This window comes from Vombatus ursinus, unplaced genomic scaffold (assembly GCF_900497805.2).
Source record: "Vombatus ursinus unplaced genomic scaffold, bare-nosed wombat genome assembly UNPS02006779.1, whole genome shotgun sequence".
NCBI classification, from domain to species: Eukaryota; Metazoa; Chordata; class Mammalia; order Diprotodontia; family Vombatidae; genus Vombatus; species Vombatus ursinus.
This window is the reverse complement of record NW_020946557.1, coordinates 21,802,927-21,829,473: the sequence shown is the minus strand read 5'-3', so window position 1 is coordinate 21,829,473 and position 26,547 is coordinate 21,802,927. Positions and strand designations below refer to the sequence as shown.

At 36.6% G+C, this 26,547-nt stretch overlaps 1 protein-coding gene and 1 long non-coding RNA gene across 3 annotated transcripts in view; one reads left to right on the top strand and one right to left on the bottom strand.

Moving 5' to 3' along the window:
* LAMA2 (laminin subunit alpha 2) overlaps positions 1-26,547 on the bottom strand; it is a 793,905-nt gene that overhangs the window by 80,326 nt on the left and 687,032 nt on the right. For both annotated transcript variants that reach the window (XM_027848591.1, XM_027848592.1), the window contains exons 42-45: positions 10,314-10,430; positions 8,260-8,442; positions 6,669-6,674; positions 4,617-4,771 (exon numbers count right to left, since the gene is read on the bottom strand). In XM_027848591.1, coding sequence (XP_027704392.1) covers positions 4,617-4,771; positions 6,669-6,674; positions 8,260-8,442; positions 10,314-10,430 — 461 coding nt within the window. The remainder of the gene's footprint in view (positions 1-4,616; positions 4,772-6,668; positions 6,675-8,259; positions 8,443-10,313; positions 10,431-26,547) is intronic.
* The window catches only part of LOC114033155, a 166,101-nt gene that overhangs the window by 41,238 nt on the left and 98,316 nt on the right, over positions 1-26,547 (top strand). The gene's annotated exons all lie outside the window — the stretch shown is intronic.

Below are 26,547 nucleotides of genomic sequence, written 5' to 3'. Positions count from 1 at the left end.
TTCATCTTAAGCTCCTTTGTCATCTCTAGCACTTGTTGGGGTCAAACAAATATATTAGAGTCAGGCCATTTAATGCAGATTAATGAAACATCAAAACATCATCTTCAGTTAGGACAAATTATATTTGGAGCTGCATGTATACTTCTGATCTTTTGAAAGAAAAATGATGTTTGGCATGTCTCTTTTTCCTGAAATTTGAAATACTATATATACACACATACATATGAATGTCCATATAGACATTATATATATATGTATACAACATACATATATATATATATATATATAAACAGAATAAATACACAACAAATGTGAGATAAGTTGGGGTGGGAGATTAGAAACTGGGCTGTTTAGGAAAAGTAGAATATAGAATGTCTTGCTTGAAATGAATATTGAAGGAAACCAGGTATACTAAGTGCCAAAGGTGAGGAGGGACTGTACCTTGGGGCAGTTAATGCTAAGGTATAGAAACAGAGAAGGAAGAAGGAAATGGCAAACCACTCCAGTATCTTTGCCAAGAAAACCCCATGGACAGTGTGGTGTGTGTGGTCACAAAGAGTTAGACACAACTGAACAACTGAACAAAAACAACAATGGAAACAAAAGATGGGATGTTGAGTGTGAGGAAGTCAATAAGGTCGATTTGACTGGATCATAGAGTGTGTGAAAAAGAATAATGTATAAGACAAAAAAGTAACTTGGAGTCAGATCGTGAAGGGCCTGAAGTGCCAGAGTTTATACTTGATCCTAGAGGGAACAGGTAGTCATTGTAGTTTTTTGAGCAGGGGCATGACATGATAAGACCTGTGTTTTAGGAAAGTCACTTTAAGAGTTCTGTGGATGGTGAGTTGGAGAAAGGAGAGATTTGATTTAGGGAGACCAATGAGTAGACTATTGCAATCATCCAGGCAAAGATAGTGTGGGCCTGAATTAGGGTGTTAGCCATGTGGGTAGAAAGAAAGAGAAAGATGAGAGAGGTTGTGGAAGAACTGAAAACACGTGGCAACTGATTGGATATGTGAGGCAGAGGAAAATTAGGTGTTAAGGATGACAATAAGATAAAAACCCGAGTGACTGGAAGGATGGTGGTACCCTTGAAGGAAACAGGGAAGTTCAGAAAATGAGTGGATGTAGGGGGATGATAATGGGTTTTGTTTTGGGCATAGTATCATAGGATTGTAAATTTGGAGCTGGAAGGGATCTATAGAGTCCAACTAACTCATTTTATAGATGAGGAAACTGAGTCCCATACAGGTAAAGTGGCCTGCCTCTCATCACCTAGCTATTAAGTGACACTGCATTTGGTCTGGCCCTTGAAGAATGGGTGAAAGGGGAAAATTCAGTTTGATAGCTGCACTCAATTCAGCATTTATTAAGCTCTGACTATGTAGAAGGCACTTTTCTGCTTGCTGAAGAACCCTAAAATAATTTACAATCTAATAGAGGGTGATAGTGGTGGTAGTAGTAAGCTACATATTCAAATAACTTTGCTCTAACCCCTTTTCTCCACCTGGGATGGTATCCTCTATCTCTGACTTTTGAATTCCTACCCATACTTCAAGAGTCAGCCTAAGTGCAGTGTCATTCAATCAATAAGTATTAAAAGCCTATTATGTGCCAGGAACTGTGATGAAATAATCCTGATACTTTCTAATGGGGTAGACAGCACTTTGCTCCCAGCTTTACCTACTCTCTGGACTGCTCTACCTCCCTACCAGCTGCCTTGACCACCTCTAGATCACTCTGTCTTAATGTCTACTCTATAGATTTCCTCACCCTGTACTTCCAGTTCCCTTTTATGTTTTATCTTTCCGTGTTAGAATGTAAGATTCTTGAGAGTAGAAACTATCTTTTTTCAAAGTTGTTTTAGTATTTTTATGCCTAACATTAAACAAATATAATAAATGTCTAATAAATGCTCTACGTACATATCTATTTACCTACTTACCTAAAAAAATATGACATATCCAACATAAGACTACATATTAATATCTATATGTGTACCCCTATACATTTATACATGCATGTGCATGTATACATACATGTACATGCATATATATCCATATATATGTATAAATGTGTGCACGCATATATATAAACACATATATACACAGAGTATATCCTCCATCCTGATTCCTCTGACTGGCTCTTTGAACTCCCCAAGTGCTATGTAATTTCCTTATGGCACTTAAAGTTATATTTCTTATCTCTTCTACTGGACTGTAAAATCCTAAAGCCATATCTTAGCCATCTTTTTATCCTCCACAGTGACTAATGCAATAACTTGCACATAGCAAGTACTCAGTAAATATGTTTGATTTTGAATGAAAGTCTACATCCTTGTAGCAGCATTTGTTGTCCATGTTGTTCTTTGATTCACATGCATAATTAGCTGATAAATGTTGATGCTCTATCCTTTGTAATCTTCTTTTTCTCTGTCCTTATTGCTGCTTCCTCAATCTTTGTTTCCTTGTAACACCTCTTTTTTTTTTCTTCTAGCAATTTTCCTTTTCCTCAGTTGTGTATTCTTTCATCTTACAGTCACTGCTTTGGCCACTTTTAGGGCTGTCACCCTTGCCAAATGGAAGGAGGCATACTGACACTCAGATAATTTGCTCTGGGTTGCTATAAAATCTAGATATTCTTGCTAAACTTGGATTATCCAAGGCTATTCAAAATCAATGGACACACTTAAGAGAGAATCTATTTGTTAGTGTTAGATTTAAAATGGGCAATCTAAACCTGATGAATTTTTTTTGTTCTCTTCTTGATGGTAAGGAGTGAATTTGGATCACAGGCCAATTCAGTCAGAGTTTTGCTTTGGTATTTAGTGACTATGCCTTGAGCCTGTTGGGCAACACCTCCAAAAAAGTTCTGCAACGACCCTAATAATCCCCATAAGTAACTGGAAGGAAGGATGTTCACAATTTATAATCATGTGACAATATTTGAGGAAAGGGACAAAGCATTTCAGAATTTCATACTCCTATTTGCACTTTTTCTTTTTTTAAAAAGGATAAAGTCTATTGCCAAAAACACTTTTTTTCTCTCAATACTGGGACATTTTAAAAAGGACCTATTTATATCATTAGCAACCTGAAAAATAACTCATTTCTTACCACATTAAATGAATCAGGGAAAAGTGTGTTACAAAGATCCTGAGTTTAACTCCCTGCTCTGCCACTTTCTGTGTGACCTTGGGTAAATCATTTAATCTTTTTTTGGTCTTAGTTTTTACATGTATAAAATAAGAAGATGGGATTAGATAATCTCTAAGATCCTATCCAGCTTTAAACTTTGGATCCTGTGATCCTGAAACTCTGAAAGCCCTTTCAAAGTCCTCTCTACATGACATATGGTCCCTCACATAGGACCTCCCATTTCCCATCTCCATGACTTTGCATGTGCTGTGTAGCTCAGACATGGCATATATTCTGAGCTAATTTCTGCCTCTTACAATATTTGTTCCCTTCTAAGCACAGCTCAAGTGCCACCTCATACACAAGGACTTCCTTGATTTCCTGAGATACCAATGCCTTTCCTTCCCCCATCACTCTATATTTATCTATGTATGTGTCTATCACAGATATCAACATGGAATCAAATAGTTGGAGAGTTGGAAGAAGCTTATGGAAAAGAGACAAATTTAGGCTTGATCCCAAGAATTTTTTAAAAAAAATAATTAGAGCTTTCCAAAAATGGAATGGGTGGGCTCCACCATTCCATGATGCAGGGTTCCTTTTCCTTGGAGGTCTTCAAGCAGAGGCTGGATGACCACTTGTTGGGTATGCCATACTGGGGAATTCTTTCATATTTAAGTTGGACTAGATGGCCTTCGAGATCCCCTCTAACTCCCAAATTCTATGATTCTATGTTGTTTCATATGATAGGATCTAAGTTCCTTGAAGGTAGGGATCATTTTGTTTTTGTCATTGTATGCCCAGAGCTTAGCATAGTGTCTTGAATGTAGAATGTGCTTAATAAATGTTTGTTATTTGATTGATTGCCTAGTCTCAATTATTTCCTGCCACTTCCTTATATGATTTCATTCATTCATTCATTCAACAAATATTTATTGAATGCTGACTGTGCAAAGTACTGACCAAATGTTTTGTTCATTTTGCTATGTCATCCATCCATTCATTGTAGTTAAAACATTTAAATATTGATTTAAATAGCTTCCATAGAAGCTCTGACATGGCTTTTGCTGCCTATGTTCTGAACTACACTCCAGGGAAATGTATAAAATGCTGTGTCACTCTGATAGCTAAGTTAATAATTAATGATGATTCTTTAAATCCAGTTGGTTTTCTAAACAGCTAGAGAAGCTATATCCTGCCAGCATGCAAAGATAATTGAGAGCCTTTGTCCCCCTTGTTACCCTTTAATATATCTTGTAAATATTATAAAATAGAGTTTCTGGATGTCCTAGTAATAATTACTGTTTTCCTGTTTTCATCCCACGCCTGTTGACTTCTCATTAGAATCACATGCCCATAGAAGAAAAGGACCTGACAGCAAGTGTGTAATCTGACGAAGTCATTCCATTGGGAATAACACGGACCAATTACTACCAATAATTTTGCAATACTGAGAAAAAAGAAAAAGTAGCTTACAGAATTGGCTTGTTTCCGGGCTTGGTTGATCAGTTCCTTTATCTCAGAGATATTTTTTTTCAGGTTATCCTGAAGCTCCTTGATTGGCTTGAGTTTATCTATCAAACGATCAGCTTCTTGCTCAAGATTTTTAACTGTGGCATCTGCATCTGCAACTTCACAGAACCAGAGATAAACCATGACAAGTTATGCTGGTAGTTCAGCTTGCTTATATGAGTAGGAATTTCTCCTCAGCCATGCAGTAAAGAAAAGCCATGGTTACTAAATAGAGGAAGCATTGGAATGATAATGAGGATGTAGTCAGGATAAAAGTAGGCCAAAGAAACTGAGGTGAGAATGTGACCCCCACTTTGGGTAGGTGATTATATTTTAAGCCTGCATCAGAGACAAATGGCATGATGATTTTTTCAATATTGTTATTGTTTTAATTCCTAAAATTAAAGAACTGGACTTCAGAGAACATAAATTTAGCTATGAAACTAAGCTGATGGAATATTCTTTGAAAAGGTCACCTTACTCTGCCATTCTTTTTCAATTCATGACTGCATAAGCCAGTCTACAGGTAAAACATGGATAATAACCCTTTTTAATTTTTGTTCTTGTTGCATATGTCCAAGTAAGTAACTGTTGCAATGTCTCTTATCAAAGGATTTCGCTGATGAAAAATCCTTAAAAAGTATTTTCTCATATCACTTAAATATCTTACTCTGCAATTCAAACTCATTTCCTTCTGGTGCCTTGAGTAGAAACAATGAATGACTAGTTAGTGTCTAGACATACTGTCCCATAGACTCCTAGAATGTAATATTTTTTTTTTCCCTTAGAGGAAGTCAGACATTTTTAGAGGGATAATTATCTTTTCTTATTCTACAATGCTGGCAGCTTCACCTGATTTAAGGTAATTTATTCACTCAACAAGACTCTATTTTATCTACCCTATCATTGACAACCTGATGAAAGTGAGACAGTTCAAGCCCCACAATTGAATTCCAGGATACACTATGAAAAATGTCCCATGTGGCTGACATTGACCCACTGGTGGCTCATCTTCAGAAGTGGATGAAAGTGAATCTTTGATTATCTTTTTAACCTCTTATTTGGAAATAGGTCATTTGTTCTTTTGCAAAATTAGTCTCGTGTTCATAAATGTCAGAATTTGAATACTTTTTAAAATATTTAAAAAATGATCACAATAGATTGGCAACTTGATTAATCCATAGTTGATAGAAAAAGCTTTTTCTTCATGATTTTTTTTTTCTTTTTTGAACTGCCATGTCTCTGGCTCAGATAAAAACATCGTTTTCTTCCTTCCAGATCTTCAACATAACTACAGTTTTCACTTTTCTGGTAATCTTTCAACAATTCATTGTTTTTTCCTTCAACTTCCTAATACCACACCAAAGCTTCACAAATTAATTTGGTGCCAGGAAAAAAAAACTGACAGAATGCTAACAATATATTTAGAGGTCAGGAGGGAGAGAGTCACAGTAAGGGCCATTTGAGACTTGGTGAAGTCCTTAGATCTAAGCTCTTACTCTTCAATAAGCCAGTCAGACTTTTTTATGTTTATCCAAAGGGATTATAAAAAAAAAAAAGGTTCATGGAATTGCTTAGACCATGCTTTGGGGTACACAGCAACAATAAAACCTCTGATTAGTGTTAACTTTGTTGCAAGAAAGTAATCTGAAATCCTAGCTCAATTTACAAATGTTCTATATTCCTCGGTACTAAAATATTTAGGTGGTACTGAAGCATGGCACTCATATATGCAATTCAAGTTTTGCTGCAGGTACACAGCTCATGATATTATCCTACCAGTGTCAAGAATGAATGAAGTCAAATGAAATAAATCCATACATTGCTACTGGCTTTTCTGTAAGAGAAAATTCTGCTCATCATGGTGAGTAGTAATATGGTAATACTGAAAAAATAAGATTTATTTTTCCTAGAGCAGCACCAAAATAGCAGATGTAAAGGAGAAGCACTGGGAGGGTGCAGGGGCAGAGAAACATTTATAAGTAATTGCTTACTTGTAAGTTAAATGATACTTACTGATTTCTGTAGATTTCGATGTGGAAAGGCAAAAAGGGAGAAAATAAGACAGATTATGAGAAAAACACTTTAAAGACTAGATAATATAATTACATACCCAAGAAATTCTCTGAGCCTTTCATAAGAGGCTATAAATTACAAATGATCCCCATTTTATGACAAACCAATATATACATTTTTAAAAAAACCTGATAAAATCATACTATCTTTGGAGTTATTCTTCATGTTATAAGTGTTCATTGCCATGTTTCATTGAATAGAAAGCTTTCCTTTTGCATCTTATATTTAGAGAACAAGAATCACTGCACTCAATAAAGAAGCTGATAGCAAAAAAAATAAATACAACAGACACAGAATGTATTAAGAGCTGTCGTCATTTATAAAGTCATTCAAAGTTAACACAAATCATTTTTAAATCATGACAAAGGGAAAATAATATTGGCTTTACAAAAATTTGGAGTTTTATCCAACTTTTTAGGAAATACTATGTAAAGTAGTTCAGTGTGCCTTGGTCTTATTGATTTTTCAGCCTGCAGAAGGAAGCTATGCATGTGAATGTTGTATGTCTCTATCTTTATGATTATTAAGCTGTTTTTGAAATTTGCATGACTGTATTGAGTGAGAAATTTCTCTGAAAGTTCATGTCTTTGCAAATACTTATGAAATAACATCCTCTCTTGAGGAGTATTCATAAGAGATGCTCTATCTGTTTTTTTTTGGAGAGAAATTCAATGAACCTAATGCCCTACTAGTTTTATTCTAAAAGATCTTGAGAGCTGCTGGTTAGAAGGGGAGTGAAGTGAGCGTCCCCAAATTCCTTCCTGGAGAGGTGTTTGTAAGATTTGAGAACTAATATGGATGCGGTCAAAATCAACATATGGGTCTTTAGGATTAGCAAAAGCCCTTGGAATATCATCATCAAAAGTTAGCCCCCAATGAAAATGGTTTGTTTTTACTCTTGGGCCTCCCCTGAAGTTCAGATTTAATAGCTCCAGAATCTTATGAGACTTCATCTATTTTCTGAGCATTTTACAACTTTGTTGAGATTACATCTATGTATTCCTTTACAGTGAAGACCAGAAAGGATTTATGTCAAGTGTCAAACCACCATGGGAGGTTTCAGAATCATTATCTAACTGCCATGTGACATGTTGGGAAGGATACTGGACTGGCTATCCAAAATCCTAGGTTCTAGTTCTAACTATGTCACCAACCCATTCTGTCACCTGGATTAAGTCACTTATACTTTCTAGGTCTCAGGTTCTTCAGCTGTAAAATCAAAGATTGTTTTATGAAATTATGAGCCCCACTGGTAGCCTTGAAATGTCAAGAGAACTCAAGGAAAATACCTTGGACATTAGGTGGGTTCCCTGTGCTGAATTAATGAGGACATGAGTAAGAGTGTCTTGGGATGGGACGTGCATCAATGAAGAAAATAATTGTACTGATGAGGGCACTGATCCATTGGTATACTAGAATGAAATTATGAAATTGGGCTAAAGTTCCTCTTTAGCTGTAGCATTCTGATTCTATGATATAATTTTAGGGTAAAGGAGCAAAAGTCATAATAAAAATAAATATAAGAGCTTACTGTTCTTGGCAGGGTCTTTCACCACAGCATTTGTCTTGGCTACATCATCTGCCAGTTTATTGTAATTGTTCCTCAGGCCTGCAAGGTTCTGGTTGAGATCTTTAATCTGTGCCAGGACATCTTTTGCTGTATCATTGGCTTGTCTTGCTTTGTCCTTAACAGCTTGCAATTTTGCAGCTGTATCTGTCAGCAGCAGAGAGTAGGAGAATCAAAACAAAGGGTCAGGTTATCATGGTTTCATTTGTGACTGTCAAAGTTGGATCCTTGGTTGGTTGACCTCAAGACCGTTTCTTTCCAAACAAAACAGACTGAACTTTAAGTCTCAGTCATAGAAAATGAAGATTTTTTTTTTAAGTCAAATTAAATTTTCTTGGTAACCTCTACTATGAATACCTGATTAAGTCAGAATAGCAAAGTGATTATTCTCAATGCTCACTACACAAGGGACTATGGTGATTTGCTGCTCAACATATTAAAAAGAAAAATTATTCATCAAAGTGAGGCTTCAGATCTAATCCTAATTCCCAGAGACAAAAAATGAATGGCTGGACACCTTAGCTTCAATTTTAGGACATGGAGACATTTTAAAGTATATACATAGACATTATTACTTTTCAAGTATTAAAGCATTATGAATTCTTGTAAGTCTTCTTTCATTTACTGCTAAGCAGGTGACATGGACTTTTGGAAAACTGTGATTTGCTGTTCAACATATTAAATAGAAAAATTAATCTTCATTAACTGCATAGATTCACCAAAATGAGGATTCAGATTTAATTCTAATTCCCAACATCAAAATAAATATATGGCTTTAATTTTAGGACATGGACACTTTTAAATATACACATATATGTAGATATGTATGTATGCACATAATATGCATATACTCCTCATAGCATATTATATATGTATACTTGGAGTACATATAAAGCATATATGTATATTCTGAATATAAATTATACGTATATACTTTATCACACAGACTGCATATAGATTACATATGTTTTCTTATATGGGTTATATAAAGTTCAAATGACTGTTTGTAATTATATATACCTTAATGCTTCTCTTATGTAATGATTCTCTTTTTCTTTATATTTATAGGTGAAACAGAACCACTGGAATACTAGCATGTGTATATATAATAATAATAATAATAGTATGTGTGTAATGTCTATGTGTATATTTGTAATATATTCATTTTTAGCTACTAAAACACTGGACATTCAGGGAGTACCCCTTTATTTTCTATGGTACACGTAATAAGGACTTTTGGAAAACTATTTACAATTTTAATTTCTAAAAGAAAAAACACACCACCTCTTTTTGGTAGGGAAAAATAATAGTAAACAAGCAAAACAGAAATATAACCATTTATATGTATAATAAGGGTATCAATATTTTTGTTTTATGCATGTGTATATATATATACACACATGCATATGCATCTCCTTGATCACAACATAGAGAACACTGATTTCTGGTCACTTCAATTCAACAGCTTTATATTGAGTGTACATAGCATGGGAAAAATACAGAAATATATTTTATAGAACTACTATTAAGCTGTATATTCGCTATATAATACTATATCATCAAGGCCTTTTTGAAGGTCAAAACATTTCAAATATTGGGCTTTCCCTGGGTATGTCTGTGGAATGTATTAGACTCCTGAATTGGTTACCATCATCTTGAAGCTCCAATAAAACCAGGGCTAAAGCTTTACTGATTGATTATGACTTCTTTCCTTCCCATTAATTCAAACCTTGCAGTTCGCAAAATAATATAACATAAATATGGCTATTCTTTCCTCTGAAATATAGGCCTACAGATGTTTGGTTTGGGGAAAAAGTAACAAAAATTAAACTGAAAATACTATATAGGTTGTAGTATATCTTCCTTATAAGCAAAGAGAAGAAATTAATAATTAGAAAATATTAAGTAGGTACTACCAACCATTAAGAATATTATTTTAGGGAAAAATATTAAAATTGCCAAGGTACAGATTGAAATGACCAAGCTCAATGTAGTTCTCAATCATTGCTTCTGCTTACCAGTTGGAATGACTGATAACTTTCCCAGTGTGTCATTCAAAACTTTTAGGAGGTCACCATTCTTTTCATTAGCATTTTCCAATCTGTTTTTCAGGCCTCTTAGATTATCATCATTTTCTGAAACCAGAAAAAAAAAGAGATACACATGAACATTTCTGCAGCTGATATTGTTATGTATGGTACTATCATATAGCGACAGGGGTCGGGAACCTGCGGCCTTGAGGCCTTTGAGGCTTTGAGGTCTTTGCGTGTGGCTTTTTGACTGAGTCCAAGTTTTATAGAACAAATCCTTTTATGAAGGGGATTTGTTCTGTGAAGTTTGGATTCAGACAAAGGGCAACAACTAAGGACCAGAGGGCCACATTTGGCCTTGAGACCGCAGGTTCCCCACCCCTGAATAGTCTTATGTGTCATTGATTTAAAAACAATGAAACAGGGTGAGGATGATGATAACCATGTTTTCATTAATTTATTGGAGCCTGTGCATGCACATGCTCTTATCATAATATATATACAGCATATGTAAACATGGCCTTTTAACCTCTGTAGACAGCCAACAATAATGTCAGACCTTTCTCTTATAGTCTGGACTCTGTCTGACTCATTTTGATGGTTTCCTACAGAGAACAAACTCAGTGAGAGTCAGTACTTCAGACCAAATGTAGAGAAGTATGCCTCAGCCCTGCTGGCATAGCTCCCTTTGCGTTTTGCTGTTTTCTGTAAAATTGTATTACTTGAATGGGTCATTCTCATAGGTTAGGAAAGGCCCTCAAGGGAATCTGATTATTAAACAGGCCCCCAAAGTATTGTCAGTAAAATCATCGATTAAAATGTATTTAGACTCAGAAAACAAAATCAGATAAAGAGAAAAGCAATATTTAGCACACATTTAGCTGAAGAAACTGACATTCTCCATTAGAGCTAAGTCAATATTTTTACAAATCGCCTTGCAAAGAGATTTTACAATGAAGGTTTCTTGCTACTTTTATGTACTTTCCCAAACATTGAGTAGTATAGTTTAGCTGACACAATATAAAACTGCAAATACCAGTTTTCCAGGTATCTTAAACATATATTAACTAATTTCCCTCACTTTTATTATCTTCCATTTTCACAGTTCCTCCAGTGACATTGACTATAAACAGCATGAAGCTGAGTAGCCACAAATGAAAACAGGAGAAGTAGGAGCTGCAAAACCATTTGTTTGAAAAAAGGTTCAAACTAACCATTGAATGCCTTAAGTTCACAAATTTGATTCAGATGTACATCTATTTTTTTTGGGGGGGGGAGGGTGAGGCAATTGGGGTTAAGTGATTTGCCCAAGGTCGCACAGCTAAGAAGTGTCTAAGGCTGAATTTGAACTCAAGCCCTCCTGACTCCAGGGCTGTGCTCTATCCACTGTACCATCTAGCTGCCCCTCAGATGTACATCTAAATAACCAATTTTACCTCAGGACTAAAAGAAGATTTCTACTGTCTCTTTGAGAAAAGATAATCTATCATGTGACTAATTAATGAAATATTGAAAAGAAAAGTAAAAGATTCAAACCCTGAGTTTACTATAGAATTTGTTCCTTTATGATATAAAGCAGTTCCTTTCTTGTGAAGAGTTTTTAAGGCATTATTTGTGGCCAATAATTTAAATTACAGATTGTCCTGTTAGATATATACTGTAGCATGGACAGAATGCTTCAGTCCTTATGACTTGGAGATAGGAACACTAGCTATAAATCTTGCTTGAAATATTTGCTTGAAATATGACCCTCAGTAAATCACTTAACTTCTCTTGAGTCTCAATTTCTTCATCTGTAAAATGAAAGAAAAAAATTATTAAGCCCCCATATGGGTTTAATAAGCATTGGGGATGCAAATACCAAAATGACACAATACACATAGATGACTGGTGACCAGGAAAGGGGATTTTGGTATAGGGAGTAAAAGAGATAGTGAATTGATATATAGGACAATATATTTACATGGCCTTTCCAGAAGCCATGTTGATGTTGATTTGCTTACTGTCCCCAAAGCAAGGGATAGAAGGCAGTAGAGGGAGGTCCAAAGTTGAGTGGATTACAGCCAGTTGGTGGGAGCAGAGTAATGAATCCCTTGAAGGGGTATGCATGTATTTCAATTTTCTCTATTAGAAGTTGTAATCATGTATGAACAATATTTAGAAGAAAATCAAAGCTATCAATAGTGATATGAAAAAATGCTGAAATCACTGATGATTACATAAAGACAAATGAAAACAGTTCTGAGGTACCACCTCACACCCATCAGATTGGCTAACATGACAGAAAAGGGAAATGACAAATGCTGAAAGGGAGATGGAAAAATAGGGACACTGACACACTGATGTTGGAGTTGTGAACTAGTCCAAGCATTTTGGAGAACAATCTGGAACTGTGCCCAAAGGGCTATAAAATTGTGCAAAACCTTTGCTCTAGCATGTCATTGCTAGATCTGTATCCAAAAGAGATGAAAGAAAAGGGAAAAGGATCTACATATTCAAAAATCTTTATAGCGACTCTTTTTATGGTGGCAAAGAATTGGAATTTGGAGGGGTGTTTATCAACTGGGGAACAGCTGAATATGTTGTGATATATGAGTATGATAGAATGCTATTGTGCTATAAGAAATGACAAAAGGAATGGTATCAGAAAAACCGGGAAAGACTTATATGAACTGATGCAAAGTGAAGTAAACCACCAGGAGAACATTGTACACAGTAACAACAATATTATAACAAAGATCTACTGCAAAGGTTCCCAAACTTATTTGACCCACTGCCCCCTTTCCAAAAAAAAAAAAAAATCACTCAGCGTACCCCTGGAAATCTACTTTATTTAACTCTTTAACAGTTTTTTTGAAATTTGTATCATTTCAAAAATATATAAATTAAAAAAGATTCATCTTAAATTTAATAATTTATTGTATATTTGTGGGGTTTTTTCCTGCATTGAAATTTTGATGATGCAATATTGCATCATGTAACCATATAGTATCATATTATAAACAAGTTATTACATGCACATATTCCTGCTGATACATGCTGGACTTTTCAACAATGTATGACATGCTCGCCTGCCAACACTTACTTGTTAAGACCTGTTGGCAGATTTGATCACTGATCAGTTATAACTTGCATTTTGTGTATTTATTTGGAAAATAATGTAATCAATATGACTTTAACTCAGTTTCACAACAGATGGAATATGTACAAATAGTTTTTCAAAATTTTCTTCTCTTCTCTTTTTCCCTTATGCTTCCACTATCCCCTTATATTTATTCAATGACTCCCAATTGCACCTGATGCTACTATCACCCCCCTGGATCATTCAGGGGCCCCCAAGGGGCTATATCGCCTACTCTGGAAACCTATGATTGTGAAATACAGCTACTCTGATTAAGACAATGATTCAAGACAGTTCCAAAGGACCTATGATGAAAAATTCTGTGTACCTGCAGAGAGAGAGAAATGATGAGCTCTGAATGCAGATTGGAGCATACTTTTTTCCCTTTATTTTTTTTGCTTTATTAATTTTTTTTTTACAACATGACTAATATGGAAATATGTTTTGCATGACTTCACATGTATATTTGATATCATATTGCTTGCCTTCTCAATGGGTAGAGGAGGGGATAGAGGAAGGGTGATAATATGGAACTCAAAAATATTATAAATGAATGCTGAAAATTAATTAAAAAAGAAGTTGTAATTATGTAAAATATGGTAATTGGTTCTAGCCCAATGGAAATAATCAGTACAAATTCAAATAATGCAATCATTTCACTGAATTCCCACCATCAGAACCTAGCTGTAAATACCTCTGAGACTAGGGCATAATTTCTGGAGGTCCAGTCCTTGAGAGCTGTTCCTGGTGGGAAGAAGGGGAAGGGCAGGAAGTGGTAGAGCCAGGTGCAAAATGGCCAGGGTGGCCTGCTAGATGGGATGGAGAGTTCTGGGATGGGGCTGGTTAAACATAGTGAGCTAGGTGAGTACTCATTTATTCATTCACCCATCTATCCCCAGAGACCCCAGGGCAGGAGTTCTAAAAACGAGTGGATAAGAATAGCACCTATCCCCTCGGTAGGATTGTTTGGATCCAATGAGATTATGCTTAAAAATGTTTCCCAAACCTTAAAGCACTAAAGAAATTCAGCTGGTACTATTTCTATATACAATTTCAAAAATTCACATTAGAAAACTCAAATAATAGCCTATGCTTAAACTAACATACACACACACACACACACACACACACACACACACACATATTTAATTGGGAAAGCTTTATTTTTGGGTAAAGACAGTTGATATATATTTTTGGAGCAGACTAATAATTTCATTAGTGTAAAGAACTATGGATGAGAAGCAGATTGGCACATTCTCTAAAATTTATGGTCTTAGATGCTTGGGTCTCTGAGAAGTTAAATGATTTGCTCAAGGTCACAGAGACCTTGCATAGGAGGCAGGGTTTGAACTCAGGTGTTTTTGACTCTTAGTGCAGCTCTCCAGGCAGTATGCAGCACTGCCTCTTTAATCACCAGGAAGATGATTAAATTGAGAATCATAAGGGAGAAAGATATCCCTATTGTATCCCTCACATAGGTTTATTAGGGTTTGGAAAGGGCAGTTTATTCAGGTATTAATTTCACTTAAATTCACTTTTTAAATTTTCATATAAACTTTAAAAAATTTTACTTGATGAACAAAAATTTATTTTTTTCCTCTCACTTCCTCCCATTGCAAAACAAAAACAAAGCCCTTATCACAAATATACATAGTGAAGCAAAACCAAGTTCTGCATTTTGTTGTTGTTCAGTTGTTTTTCAGTCATTTCTGACTCTTCATGACTCCATTTGGGTTTTTCTTGGCAAAGATACTGGAGTGGTTTGTCATTTCCTTCTCCAGCTCATTTTACAGATGAAGAAACTAAGGCAAACAGGGTTAAGTGACTTGCCCAGGATCATACAGCTAGTAAATGTCTGAGGCTGAATTTGAACTCAGGAAAATGAGTCTTCCTGACTCTAGGCCCAACACCGCAGCCATGTGAAACCTACCTGAATTCTTGCATTGGCCACGTCCAAAAAAATATGTCTTCATCTATAAACCAAGTGTATCACCTCTCAAGAAGTAAGTAGGATGTTTTCATCGTAGGTCCTTTGGAATCATGGTCATTGTGTTGATCAGAATTTTGTTGTTATTGTATAAATTGTTCTCTCGGTTGTGCTTACTCTATAGCATCAATTCATACAAGTTTTCCCAGGTTTCTCTGAAATCATCCCCTTTATTATAACTTATAGTACATTAGAATTTCATTACATTCATATACCATAATTTGTTCAGCCAAACTCTAACTTATAGGTATTCCCTGAGTTTCCACTTCTTTTTCACCACAAAAAGAGCTTCTATAAATATTCTTGTACATAAAGCTTCTTTTCCTCTTTCATTGATATCCTCAGGATATAGGACCAATAGTGGTATTGGCACAGTTTAGTTATCTTTTGGGTCATAGTTCTGACTTGCTTTCCAGCAATTCAGAGCTCTATCAACAGTACATTAATATGCTCATTTTCCTGCAGCCTTTTCTGTTCTTTTTTGTCAACTTTGCCAATTTGATGGGGATGAGGAGGCAGAGCCTTATATTGCCTTCATTTATATTTCTCTAATTATTAGTGATTTGGAGCATTTTTTCATATGGTTATTGATAGCTTGGGTTTCTTTCTCTGAAAGCTGACTATTTGTATCCTTTGACCATTTATCAATTAGGAAATGCCTCATATTCATATAAAATTTTATCACTACCTTAAGATTTATATCTTGGAAATGAGACCTTTATCAGAGAAACTGGGTACAAATATTTCCCCCAGCTATTTGTTTCCCTTCTAATTTTAGCTGCATCTGTTTTCTTTGTGCAAAAACCTTTTAGATTTTATGTTATCAAAAATATCCATTTTACCTTTCGTGATCATCTCTATACGTTGTTTGGCCATGAACTCTTCCACCATGATATGAAATGTAATTTCTTCCTCGCTTCTCTAATTTGTTTATGATGTCATGCTTTATGTCTAAGTCGTGTATGCATTTAGAGCAAATTTTGGCATATAGTGTGAGCATTGGTTTATATATAGTTCCTACCGGATTGCTTCCCAATTTTTTCAGCAGTTTTTGTCGAATAGTGAATAGCTGGGCTTTTAGGGGTTATTGAATATTAGGCTACTGTGTTTGTTTCCTTCTGTATTCTGTGCCACTAAATTATTCTCCTGGTCACCATCTCTATTTGGTAACCAGTACCAAATCACATTTTATGATTATTGGTTAGTAGTATAATTTGGTATCTGGTACTGGTAGGCTCCCTTCATTTCCACCTTTTTCCTCCATTATTTCCCTTGAGATTCTTGACCTTCCAGTCCTCCAAATGAATTAATTATTATTTTTTCTAGCTCTTTAAAGCAATACTTTGGTTGTTTGGTCAAGCACTGGATTAAGTAAATTAATTTAAATAGTGTTGTAATTTTTATTATATTGACTAGGCCAATCCATTCATATGAACTTTTAAAAAAGTATAGTAGGAAGCTAGCCTTTAATGAAGTGTAACTCTATTGTGTCACCAAGGTATGAGAGTGATCTGGGATTCCTCAAAGTTAGTCTAGTAGAATATAATCCCTGGCAGGTCCTACAAAGCTGGAAAGCTTTTGAGTACGAGTTTACTCTGTGATCTAAGCACCAGGCTAGCTAAGTGGGGGAAGACTGATCATCAGAGAATTGTCCACCAGTTTATTCATTTTTCCAGCCACAGAAATTAATGAAAATGGTCTACTATGAAGAGGGGTTGAAATCTTCATTGGTGAAGGGAATACCTACATAGATGAAATCATTTAGTCTTATAGGTATCAAAATATGACAGATATATAATGTAAAACAACTATATTTTATACTATTTGTTTCTATTATTTGTGTTTAAATATATTTATTCATTTTTTCCCCTCTACCCAATTACAGTTTAATGTATGGAAGGACATGAGCTGAACTTTTTTTATAATTCCTCCCAGTCTTTAATGCTCTGCTCCTGATATATGTATGAATGATGACTACTAACCTATGATAAAATAAAAAGCTTTGATGATCTTCATCCATCTCCTTGGACTTAGGAATGTTGGATTAATATCTGTGATACAAACCTAAAAGTCTTTATGAATACCATGTTCAGAAATATCACATGTAAAAAGGAAAAATAAAGTGCTAAATAGAAAATAAGATATAGAAGACTCCTAAGTAGTAAACAGTGAGAAAGAAACAAGTTGGTGGTTTGAATTACATGAACTGAGATCTCAGAAAAACCCCTTGGTAAACTTATGGGATAATATAAAATATTTATGTCTACATTGCTCATCTTTTATGCATTTCAGTGTGCTTTTGAAAATGCTTCTTCAATACTTCAAAGGACTTGTGATTTCATCAACGTAGTTATTCACTCTGTGGATACAAATTGCAATCTACCCCTGCATTTCCCCTAGTATAGTGCCTGGCACATGGTAGGAAATGATTGTTGACTGAATGACTCATTCAGTGAGATTCTTGTCCACGGTATCACATAGATCCACTCAATGTATTTGAAAGTCTTCCTTTAGGTCTTTTTTACGCTTTTTGGTTACCACTGTAGCACACAGGCTGTCCATTTGTTTGTTATTCCTTACTCTTGCCACTTAACAGGCCTACTATCTAGTTCCTCATTAATATCTCTCGAGGGAATCACTGCAATATACTTCAACATAACCATACCTACTGTATGTCTCACCATTGCCCTTCTGGTCAACTTTAACCTTCATTTGTCACAGTCAGGGTATTTAAAGATTATCAACTCTGCAGAATTGCCAGGAAACAATGGTGTTAAAGATTAAATTCCATAGGCATTTATTAATCACTTACTATGTACCAGGTACTATCCTAAGTTTTGGAGGTATATGACCAAAATGAAACAGCTTTTATTCTCAAGGAATTAATATTCTACTGGAGGAAACAACACAGACACAAATAAGTAAACAGAAAGAAATTTTAAGATGAGGGAACACCATCAACTGAGTGAAATCATAAAAAGCCTCTTTTAGGAGGTGGTGCTTCAGTTGAGCCTTTAGAGGATGTAGCAATTCTGAGAGGAAAAAGTGAAGAGGGAGAATATTCTTGGTCTTGGAGAAAAACAGTTCAAAAACATGGAGACAAGATGGAATATGTCAAGGAGTGGCTCAGGATCACTAAAGGCACTGTACAACTTCCTAAATGTGCTCCAAATTCCTCTCTTTTTCCTATTCAATTATGGGCTCAACTCACTATCAGTCTGCAATGCTCACACAGATATGCACATCTATCCACATACACAAATTCAGTGGGGTCATCTTGTAACTGCATGTCATCATCGAGGCAAATGATATTTTTTATCCATTTTATTTTTCTTGTATGAGTTACAATCTCATTGAACGTTTTGAGACTTGCTACAATCACCACACTATTATTTGCAAAATAGGCATTTGCAAGTAATAAGGTCAATTTCCCCAGAGTCTTCTTTGGTGACTCTTTGGCATTACATGATACGCAAATGGGAAGTGGTAGGAGGGAATAATGTTTCTTCAGACTCCACTTAGATATGTGCCACAATTGTGACTACTGAACTTTTAATGTGGGTGCCCCTGTGCAAGGTGAGACAGAGCTGGTAATAGTACTGGAGTGGAAATTCCATTCCCTATGCAGGGGAGGAGGAAAGTTTGTTTGCTATTGGTCACTGGCAGTTAAGGACCAATCACCTGCTTTGTATTGAAAATAAAAATATGAATCAGGGAACAGAAAATTAACAGTGCCTTTCTTTTCTCTCTATAATTGGGAAGCAACACTTCTATTGCCTCAACAAATGAGCATCTGCACTAATATTTGATAACAGATTGGATATGTGCAGTGAGATTGAATCAACAGTGGAGAATAACACTGAAATTGAAAGCCTAGGAAACTGAGAGAATGGTGGTACTTTTAGTAATATAAAAGTTTAGAAGATAGTAGGGTTTGGGGGGTGGGGAAGAATGACAAGTTCTGTTTTGGACAGATTGAGTTAGAGATGCCTATGGAACATCCAATTTGAGATGCTTAAAAGACAGTTGGTGACTGTAGCTTATGAGAGAGACTCTTTGGGAATCATCTTCATAGAGATGATTATTGGATTCCTGGGAGTTGATGAGGTCACCAAAGGAAATGGTAGAGAGGGAGAAGAAAAGAAGGCCCAGGAGAGAGACCTGTGGGTCACTCAAGATTAGCAGGCCATGACTTTTGCAAGATGAAGATTCAGCAAAGGAGACTGAGGAGTAGACAGAAGAAGAAGAGAATAATGTCATGGGGGGTGGAGCCAAGATGGCAGAGGGAAAGCAGTGACTTGCTAGAGCTCTCCCACAAACCCCTCCAAATACCCACAAAAAATGGTTCTAAACAAATTCTAAAGCAGCAGAACCCACAAAAAAACAGAGTAAAACAAATTTCCAGCCCAAGAAAACCTGGATGGCTGATCAGAAAGGTATATAGCGCTGGGCTGGGAGAGGAGCACAGTTTGGTGTGGGCGCGTAGGCCACGGTGAACCTGGAGCAGGCCTCAGAGGACTGAATCTCGGGCAGCTCTGGCAGTTTCCAGACCTCTCAACCCATGCAAGCAAAAGACAACTTAGAAGGTCATTGGGAAAAGTCTTACTGAGGTGAGAGAAGAAGCTAGGTCTCAGACTCAAGTCCAGAGTGTGCCCTTGGGGCAACAGCTGCGTTCTGGCCCACAGACTGAGGGGGAATTGAGTGGCTGATCAGAGGGGGATTGCAAGGATCTCTCTGCCAGGGCTGAGGCAGGAATCTCTTGCTTTGCCTGTGCTTGGATCTGGGTCACAGTTCTGAGGGGTGGTCCTGGGGTGAGGAGGAGTGCTGGCTCGGTGGAGCTTGTTGTGGCGGTGGAGAGGAAACACCTCACCCCTTATCATAGCACCTTGGAAGAACTGACACTTTTCAGGTCCCTAGAGGTATCTCTGAAAACAGCTGTACAAACCCCCAAAGCTTGGGACAGTACATTCTTCACATTGGAAACAGACTTTTACCTTAACAAAGAGTTTAAAACTCAAGTAATTGGTTGGGATCATGAGCAAGAAGCACAAAAAGAGTCAGACTATATTATCTTACTTTGGTGACAAAGAAGATCAAAACATACAACCAGAAGAAGACAACAAAGCCAAAGCTCCTACATCCAAAGTCTCCAAGAAAAATGTGAATCAGTCCCAGGCCTTGGAAGAGCTCAAAAGGGATTTTGAGAAGCAAGTAAGAGAAGTAGAGGAAAAACTGGGAAGAGAAATGAGAGTGATGCAAGAAAATCATGAAAAGCAAGTTAACAGCTTGATAAAGGAGACCCAAAAATAACAAATGAAGAAAATAACACCTTAAAAAATAGCCTAACCCAAATGGCAAAAGAGGTCCAAAAAGCCAATGAAGAGAAGAATGCCCTAAAGAGCAAAATTGGACAAATGGAAAAGGAAGTCCAAAAGATTACTGAAGAAAATACTTCCTTAAAAATTAGAATAGAGCAATTGGAAGCTAGTGACTTTATGAGAAATCAAGATACTGTAAAACAAATCCAAAAGAATGAAAAATTAGAAAAGAATGTGAAATATCTCATTGGAAAAACAACTGACTTGGAAAATAGATCCAGGAGAGAGAATTTAAAAATTATTGGACTCTCTGAAAGCCATGATCAAAAAGAAGAGCCTAGAGAATAATGTCATGAAAGCCCAGAGAGGAGAGAGTATCCAGGGAAAAATGGTGAAGACTAAGAAGAACCACTAAATTAAACCAAGCAATCATTGGTAACTGAAGAAGTCAGTGTTGTCTGAAGGATAAGATTGGAAACCAGAATGAAGAGAGTTTGGAAGACTGTGAAAGGGGGAGGAGTGGAAGCACTGAGTATAAGTGGCTTCCTTAAAGAGTTGAACCATAGTGAGAGGAAAGGTATACAGGATGACAGCTAGTGGGGATAGTAGGATAAGGAAACTCCTGCCACCAATGTAGGCCAGTACCTTTCTGTAAATAATAAATGAATCACCTAGGGCCCTGAGAGGCTGAATTACTTGCCCAGGGTCACCCAGCGAATAAGTATTGGAGGTAAGCCTTTAAACTAGGTCTTCTCGACTCTGAGGGTATCCACTATACCAAAGTGGTTTGGTAATTATCCTGGAATGTTTGACTAGTTTTCAATAAATCTAGACTATATATATTTTCTTATTTTTTATACTGCTAGGTCCAGAAATTAGGCTAGTTAATTTCCTTTTTATGTTTTCAAATCATTGTGCTTTCAGTCCTCACTTTTCAACTGAGTAACTATAGCATCAGGCTCATTTTTATGGATTTTAATAAGTTTTGGTCTCTCTGGACTCCTTAAATTTGAATATTCAAACTCTACCTAGTTAATTTTTTCTTTAAATTCCTCAAATGCATTTTTAATTGTTTTCTTAATACAAATAGGGTACAAATAAATGCCTTGAGGGAGTCCTCCATTCACACAAGGGAAATTTTTAGAAGTGCTATTAATTTTAAGAGACCTGATTAAATGGAACTTACCACCAAATTACCATTTAGACATTATTTTGCATTGAACGTTTTCATTATAGTGTGTGGTAGTATGAACTATGAACTACGTGCATAGATTTCACATTATATCTGACTGTGCCTCTACCACTCTGCTGAAACAATTCTTTCCAAGGTCATTAGTGATCTCCTTGCTACATCATTTGATCTCCCCCCACCCCTTTCTTTATCTTTCTTGACTTCTCTGTATCATCTAAGATGCTGGATCAACTCTTTGTTCTTGATACTCTGTATTCACTTGTTATACACAACATGACATTCTTTCTGGTCCTCCTCTTACTTTTTTCACTGTCTTTTCTCTGCATCTTTTTGCTATTTCCTTATGTTCCTCCCAACCCTTAAACAAGAATGTCTTCCAAAGATTTACCCTTGTCTCTTTTATCTTCTATTAACTCTCTCTTCGTAATATCCTACACTGCCCTATCTTCAATTATCACCTCTATAAAGTTGAGCACAAAAATCATTATTTCTATCCCTGACCTGTCCCCAGAACTCCAGTTTAATATTTCCAACTGCCTGCGTGACATCTCTACTTAAATATCCCACCAGGACCTAAAACTCAACAATTCCAAGCTGAGTTCACCTCCGCATCAAAAACTTCCCTTCCTCTGACACCTCTGTTTCTTTTGATAGTACTACTATTCTCCAAGTCATGTAGTTATGGCACTTTCCTGCTGAAGAAGCTGCAGGGGCTCCCACTTGCCTCTAGTATCAAATTCAAACATCTTTGTTTAGTATTTAAAGTCCTTACTAATATGGCTCCAGCCTATATTTCTAGGCTCATTTCATATTCTTCTTTCTCACTCAAGTTGTATTTCAAACAAACTGGCTTAGTTGTTGTCTCCCAGACACACCATTCCATGTACCACCTCCACACCTTTGAATGGACTGCCTTCTTGCCCTGCCTTGAATACTGTTCCTTATCACCTTTTTCTCTCAGAATTTTCAGCTTTCTTTCAGACTCAGTCAAGTTCCTGCATCATAAGATCATCAGTTTGGGACTGGAAGGGATGTTGGAGATCATCAAGTTCAAATCCCTCATTTTATGGATGAAGAAACTGAAGTTGAGTGAAGTTAGGCAACTTGCTGAAGCAGGATTTGAACTCAGGTCTTCCTAGCTCCAAGGCCATCACTCTATCTACTGAACAACCTCACTGCCTCACGAGGCCTTTGATGATCCCTTCCCCTACCCCATCCCCTGCCAAAAAAAGTGATTTGCTTTGATTATACTTATCTCTGAATATATTTCACCCCCACTTCCCCCATAAAACATAAGCTCCTTGAAGACAGGGGCCATTTCAGTTTTGCTTTGTAGCTACAGGTCTAGCACTGTGCCTTGCACATGGTAGTGGTTTAAAAATACTTGTTTAGTGGATTAAATAGAATCTTTGACTGTTCCCTCTTCCAATCCCAGTCTTATAGTTAGCTGCCAAGTTTTTTCAACTTGACCTCAACAAAATTTCTCTACCTCTCAACTCCCAGTACTGTCCTGTTCAGGCTCTTATCTCTTCTGACCAAGGATTTTATAATGGTCTCCTATCCAGTCTCTGCATCTAATCTATATTCTCTCTAATCCATTCATCACAGCATTGTCCAAAGTATAACAAATAAAGTAAAAATTAATCCTGTAGAGGCCACTTAAAGGCTTCTACAATTGAGCTATAAATGACTTTCTAGTCTTATCTCATAATACTTTCCTTCAAATAATCTACATTCCATTCTGACTGTTATTATCTATTACTGTTTTCATTGGGCTATCTCATATCTCTATGCCTTTCCTCACCTGTACCCTATATTTGAGTGAACTCTCCATTTCTATGTTATCTCCATTTATTAAAGTTCCTTCTTCCAAAGCTCACGTACAATTATGCGTATATATATGAATATGTGTATGTATATTTCTATGTGTCTCTCTATCCTAGGCTAGGTTAGTCTTTGGACAGTGACAGTGTAATGGGTCTTTCCAGCTTGATAAGACCTGCCTGAGCTTCTATTCTTCTGGCAGAACTTCTGAGAGTCCAAGGTCATCTCCAAAGGGTTTTAATTACCTCTTTAGGTCTGGTATTCCTGATCTTTTTTTGTGCCATGAACATGTGGGCAACCTGGTGTAGCTTATGGGCCCCTTCTTAGAATCATGTTTTTAAAAGCATAAAATAAAATACATAGGATTACAAAGGACACCAATTATATTGAAGTTCAATTAGCAACATATTGAAAGGTCTAAGTTCATGGACCTGAGATTAAGAACCCCTGGTCTAGAACATTAAAAGGCTTCATTTGCAGAAAAATCAAGCTGAAAAATTAACATATCTCTCTTACCCTACAAACTTCTCATGAATTCAGTTCCATAATTCAACAGCCATTAAGCATAAGGGGTCCATGACACAAAAAAGCTAGGAACCCAGACCTCGAGTTCATTAAAATCTTTTGGAGGTAACCCTGGGTTCTTAAAAGTTCTACCAGAAGATTGAAAGCTTAGGTAATACTTACTGGTCCTACCAAGCTGGTAAAGCACACTGCATGGCTATGATCCAACATGAGCCAGGCACTGTACCGGGGTAGTGAGTATAGAATGGTTTAAAAAATTGCTACTGTGGGGCAGCTAGGTGGCACAGTGGATAGAGCACTGGCCTTGAAGTCAGGAGGACCTGAGTTCAAATGTGGCCTTAGACCAAACACTTGACACTTACTAGCTGTGTGACCCTGGGCAAGTCACTTATCCCCAATTGCCTAAAAAAAAAAATTGCTACTGCCCTGAATCCTAGGAAGAAGGAAACAGGGAGGTGACAGATAAAATAGATGAACACATAAATAAATGCAAAGCAATTTGAAGAGGGTGACAGCATTAACTACTGGAGAATTAGGGTTAGACTTCCCCGAAGAGGTGACATGGAATCCCAGGACAATCCACTAGGGACCTTGTTGAATCCTTCAGTCAGTCTGAATAGAGCAACAGGTTCCATCGCTGTTCCTGAATATGTTTTCAACTCAAAAGGAGGCACTAATTTATCTCATAACTTTCAATTGTCAATCTGTACCAGGTCTTACATCCATAAGCACAATGATATTATGTCATTATGACATTCAATCAGTGTAGTGTATCTTAGCTCCAAATCTCAAATTCACAGAAAGGCAAATTTGTTTTTAACAGATGTATAGTCAAAAATTTAAAAAGCAAGACAAATTGCTGCTGGCAAGGTCAGGCTCCCTCAAGGCAAGAAGAGTATATAAATGGCAGTGGTGCAAACTCACTCTTGTCTGCAGCTTATGAAATAAGTCACCAAAAGGCAAATCATTAGATGTAGGTACATACTTGCCTGCCATTTTTATTCCTTCTGAGAGAGAGAGAGAGAGAGAGAGAGAGAGAGGGAGAGGGAAGGAGAGAGAAGGAGGGAGGAAGAGAGAAGAGAGAGAGTTAAAGAGAGAGAGAGATGACTAATCTCCATTTTAATAGCTGCTGTCAAGAGTTCTGCTCTGTAAGGCCTATTTCAGCAGTTTTCAGTGGTAATATATGGCATTTTCCTGATTAACAACCATTTTATAACTCGTGTAATTGGCCACAAATCAGGAAGATGTCATAATGTAGCAAGAAAACAGTCCCATCTCCATCATAGCCTTAGCTTGGCTTCTTGGAGGATATATGATTTGAGGAGTTGGTAGGTTTTCATTATTTTAACTAGTATACTACCTGAAGTGCGAAAAGAAAAATTCAAAATGAATGATCACTCCCGTCTCCTTTCCCTTTATATATTGGCCAATATTAGACTTACTTTCTGGAAGACCCTCCAGGATAAACTGAATTTTGGAAAGACTTTGGAGCAAAGCAGCAATTTAACCCCAACATTCTCTGCTGATGCTGAACTCTAGTAGGGGTATGCTGGGGAAGTCAGAGTGGAGGGAGGAATTGAGAGAGGTAAAGTTTTTTCTATAAAGTAATGAGATTAATTATTCAATCATGTAGGAAAAAGCACTTTAGAGCCTGGCCTTGTATGTTATAGGCTTTCCAGGTTCCTGTGCAATATGTGCTGCAAGTCATTAGGTAAACAGGGAGCATAAATTCACATGTGGCATAAACAAAATTCAGGTCGAAAAAGGCATTTTTTGTGATGGGATTTTACTGTACTAGAGCCATTTCTAAAGGGATAGAAGTGTATAATAGCCATATTAGCCTCAGCTGGAGATAAGAAAGACTAATTCAGACCATACTGGACTCAAAGGATTGTGATTATAAGTAGATGAAAAAGTGAAAGCTGCTTGGAATGGGGACCATTCACAGAACACTGAAACACACGAATGGAGAATCTCAGTCTTCGAACCACTTTAGGCACAAGCAGTGTGTCTAAGTGCATATGGAGGCACTTAGGATTTTAACATCTTTTACTTTGATTGATTTAGTCCTTACTAAAGCCTATAAATGCTTTGTAGGGAGTCTGACAGAGACACAAAATTAATGTTGAAGATTCCAGATAATAATAGGGAGGCTTATTTGGTTTAACCTGAAGTTAACACACATGCTGCCTAACAATTATGTTTTGATGGCTGTTCTGGAATGCTGGGTGCTTTATTGATTATGCTAATTCTGA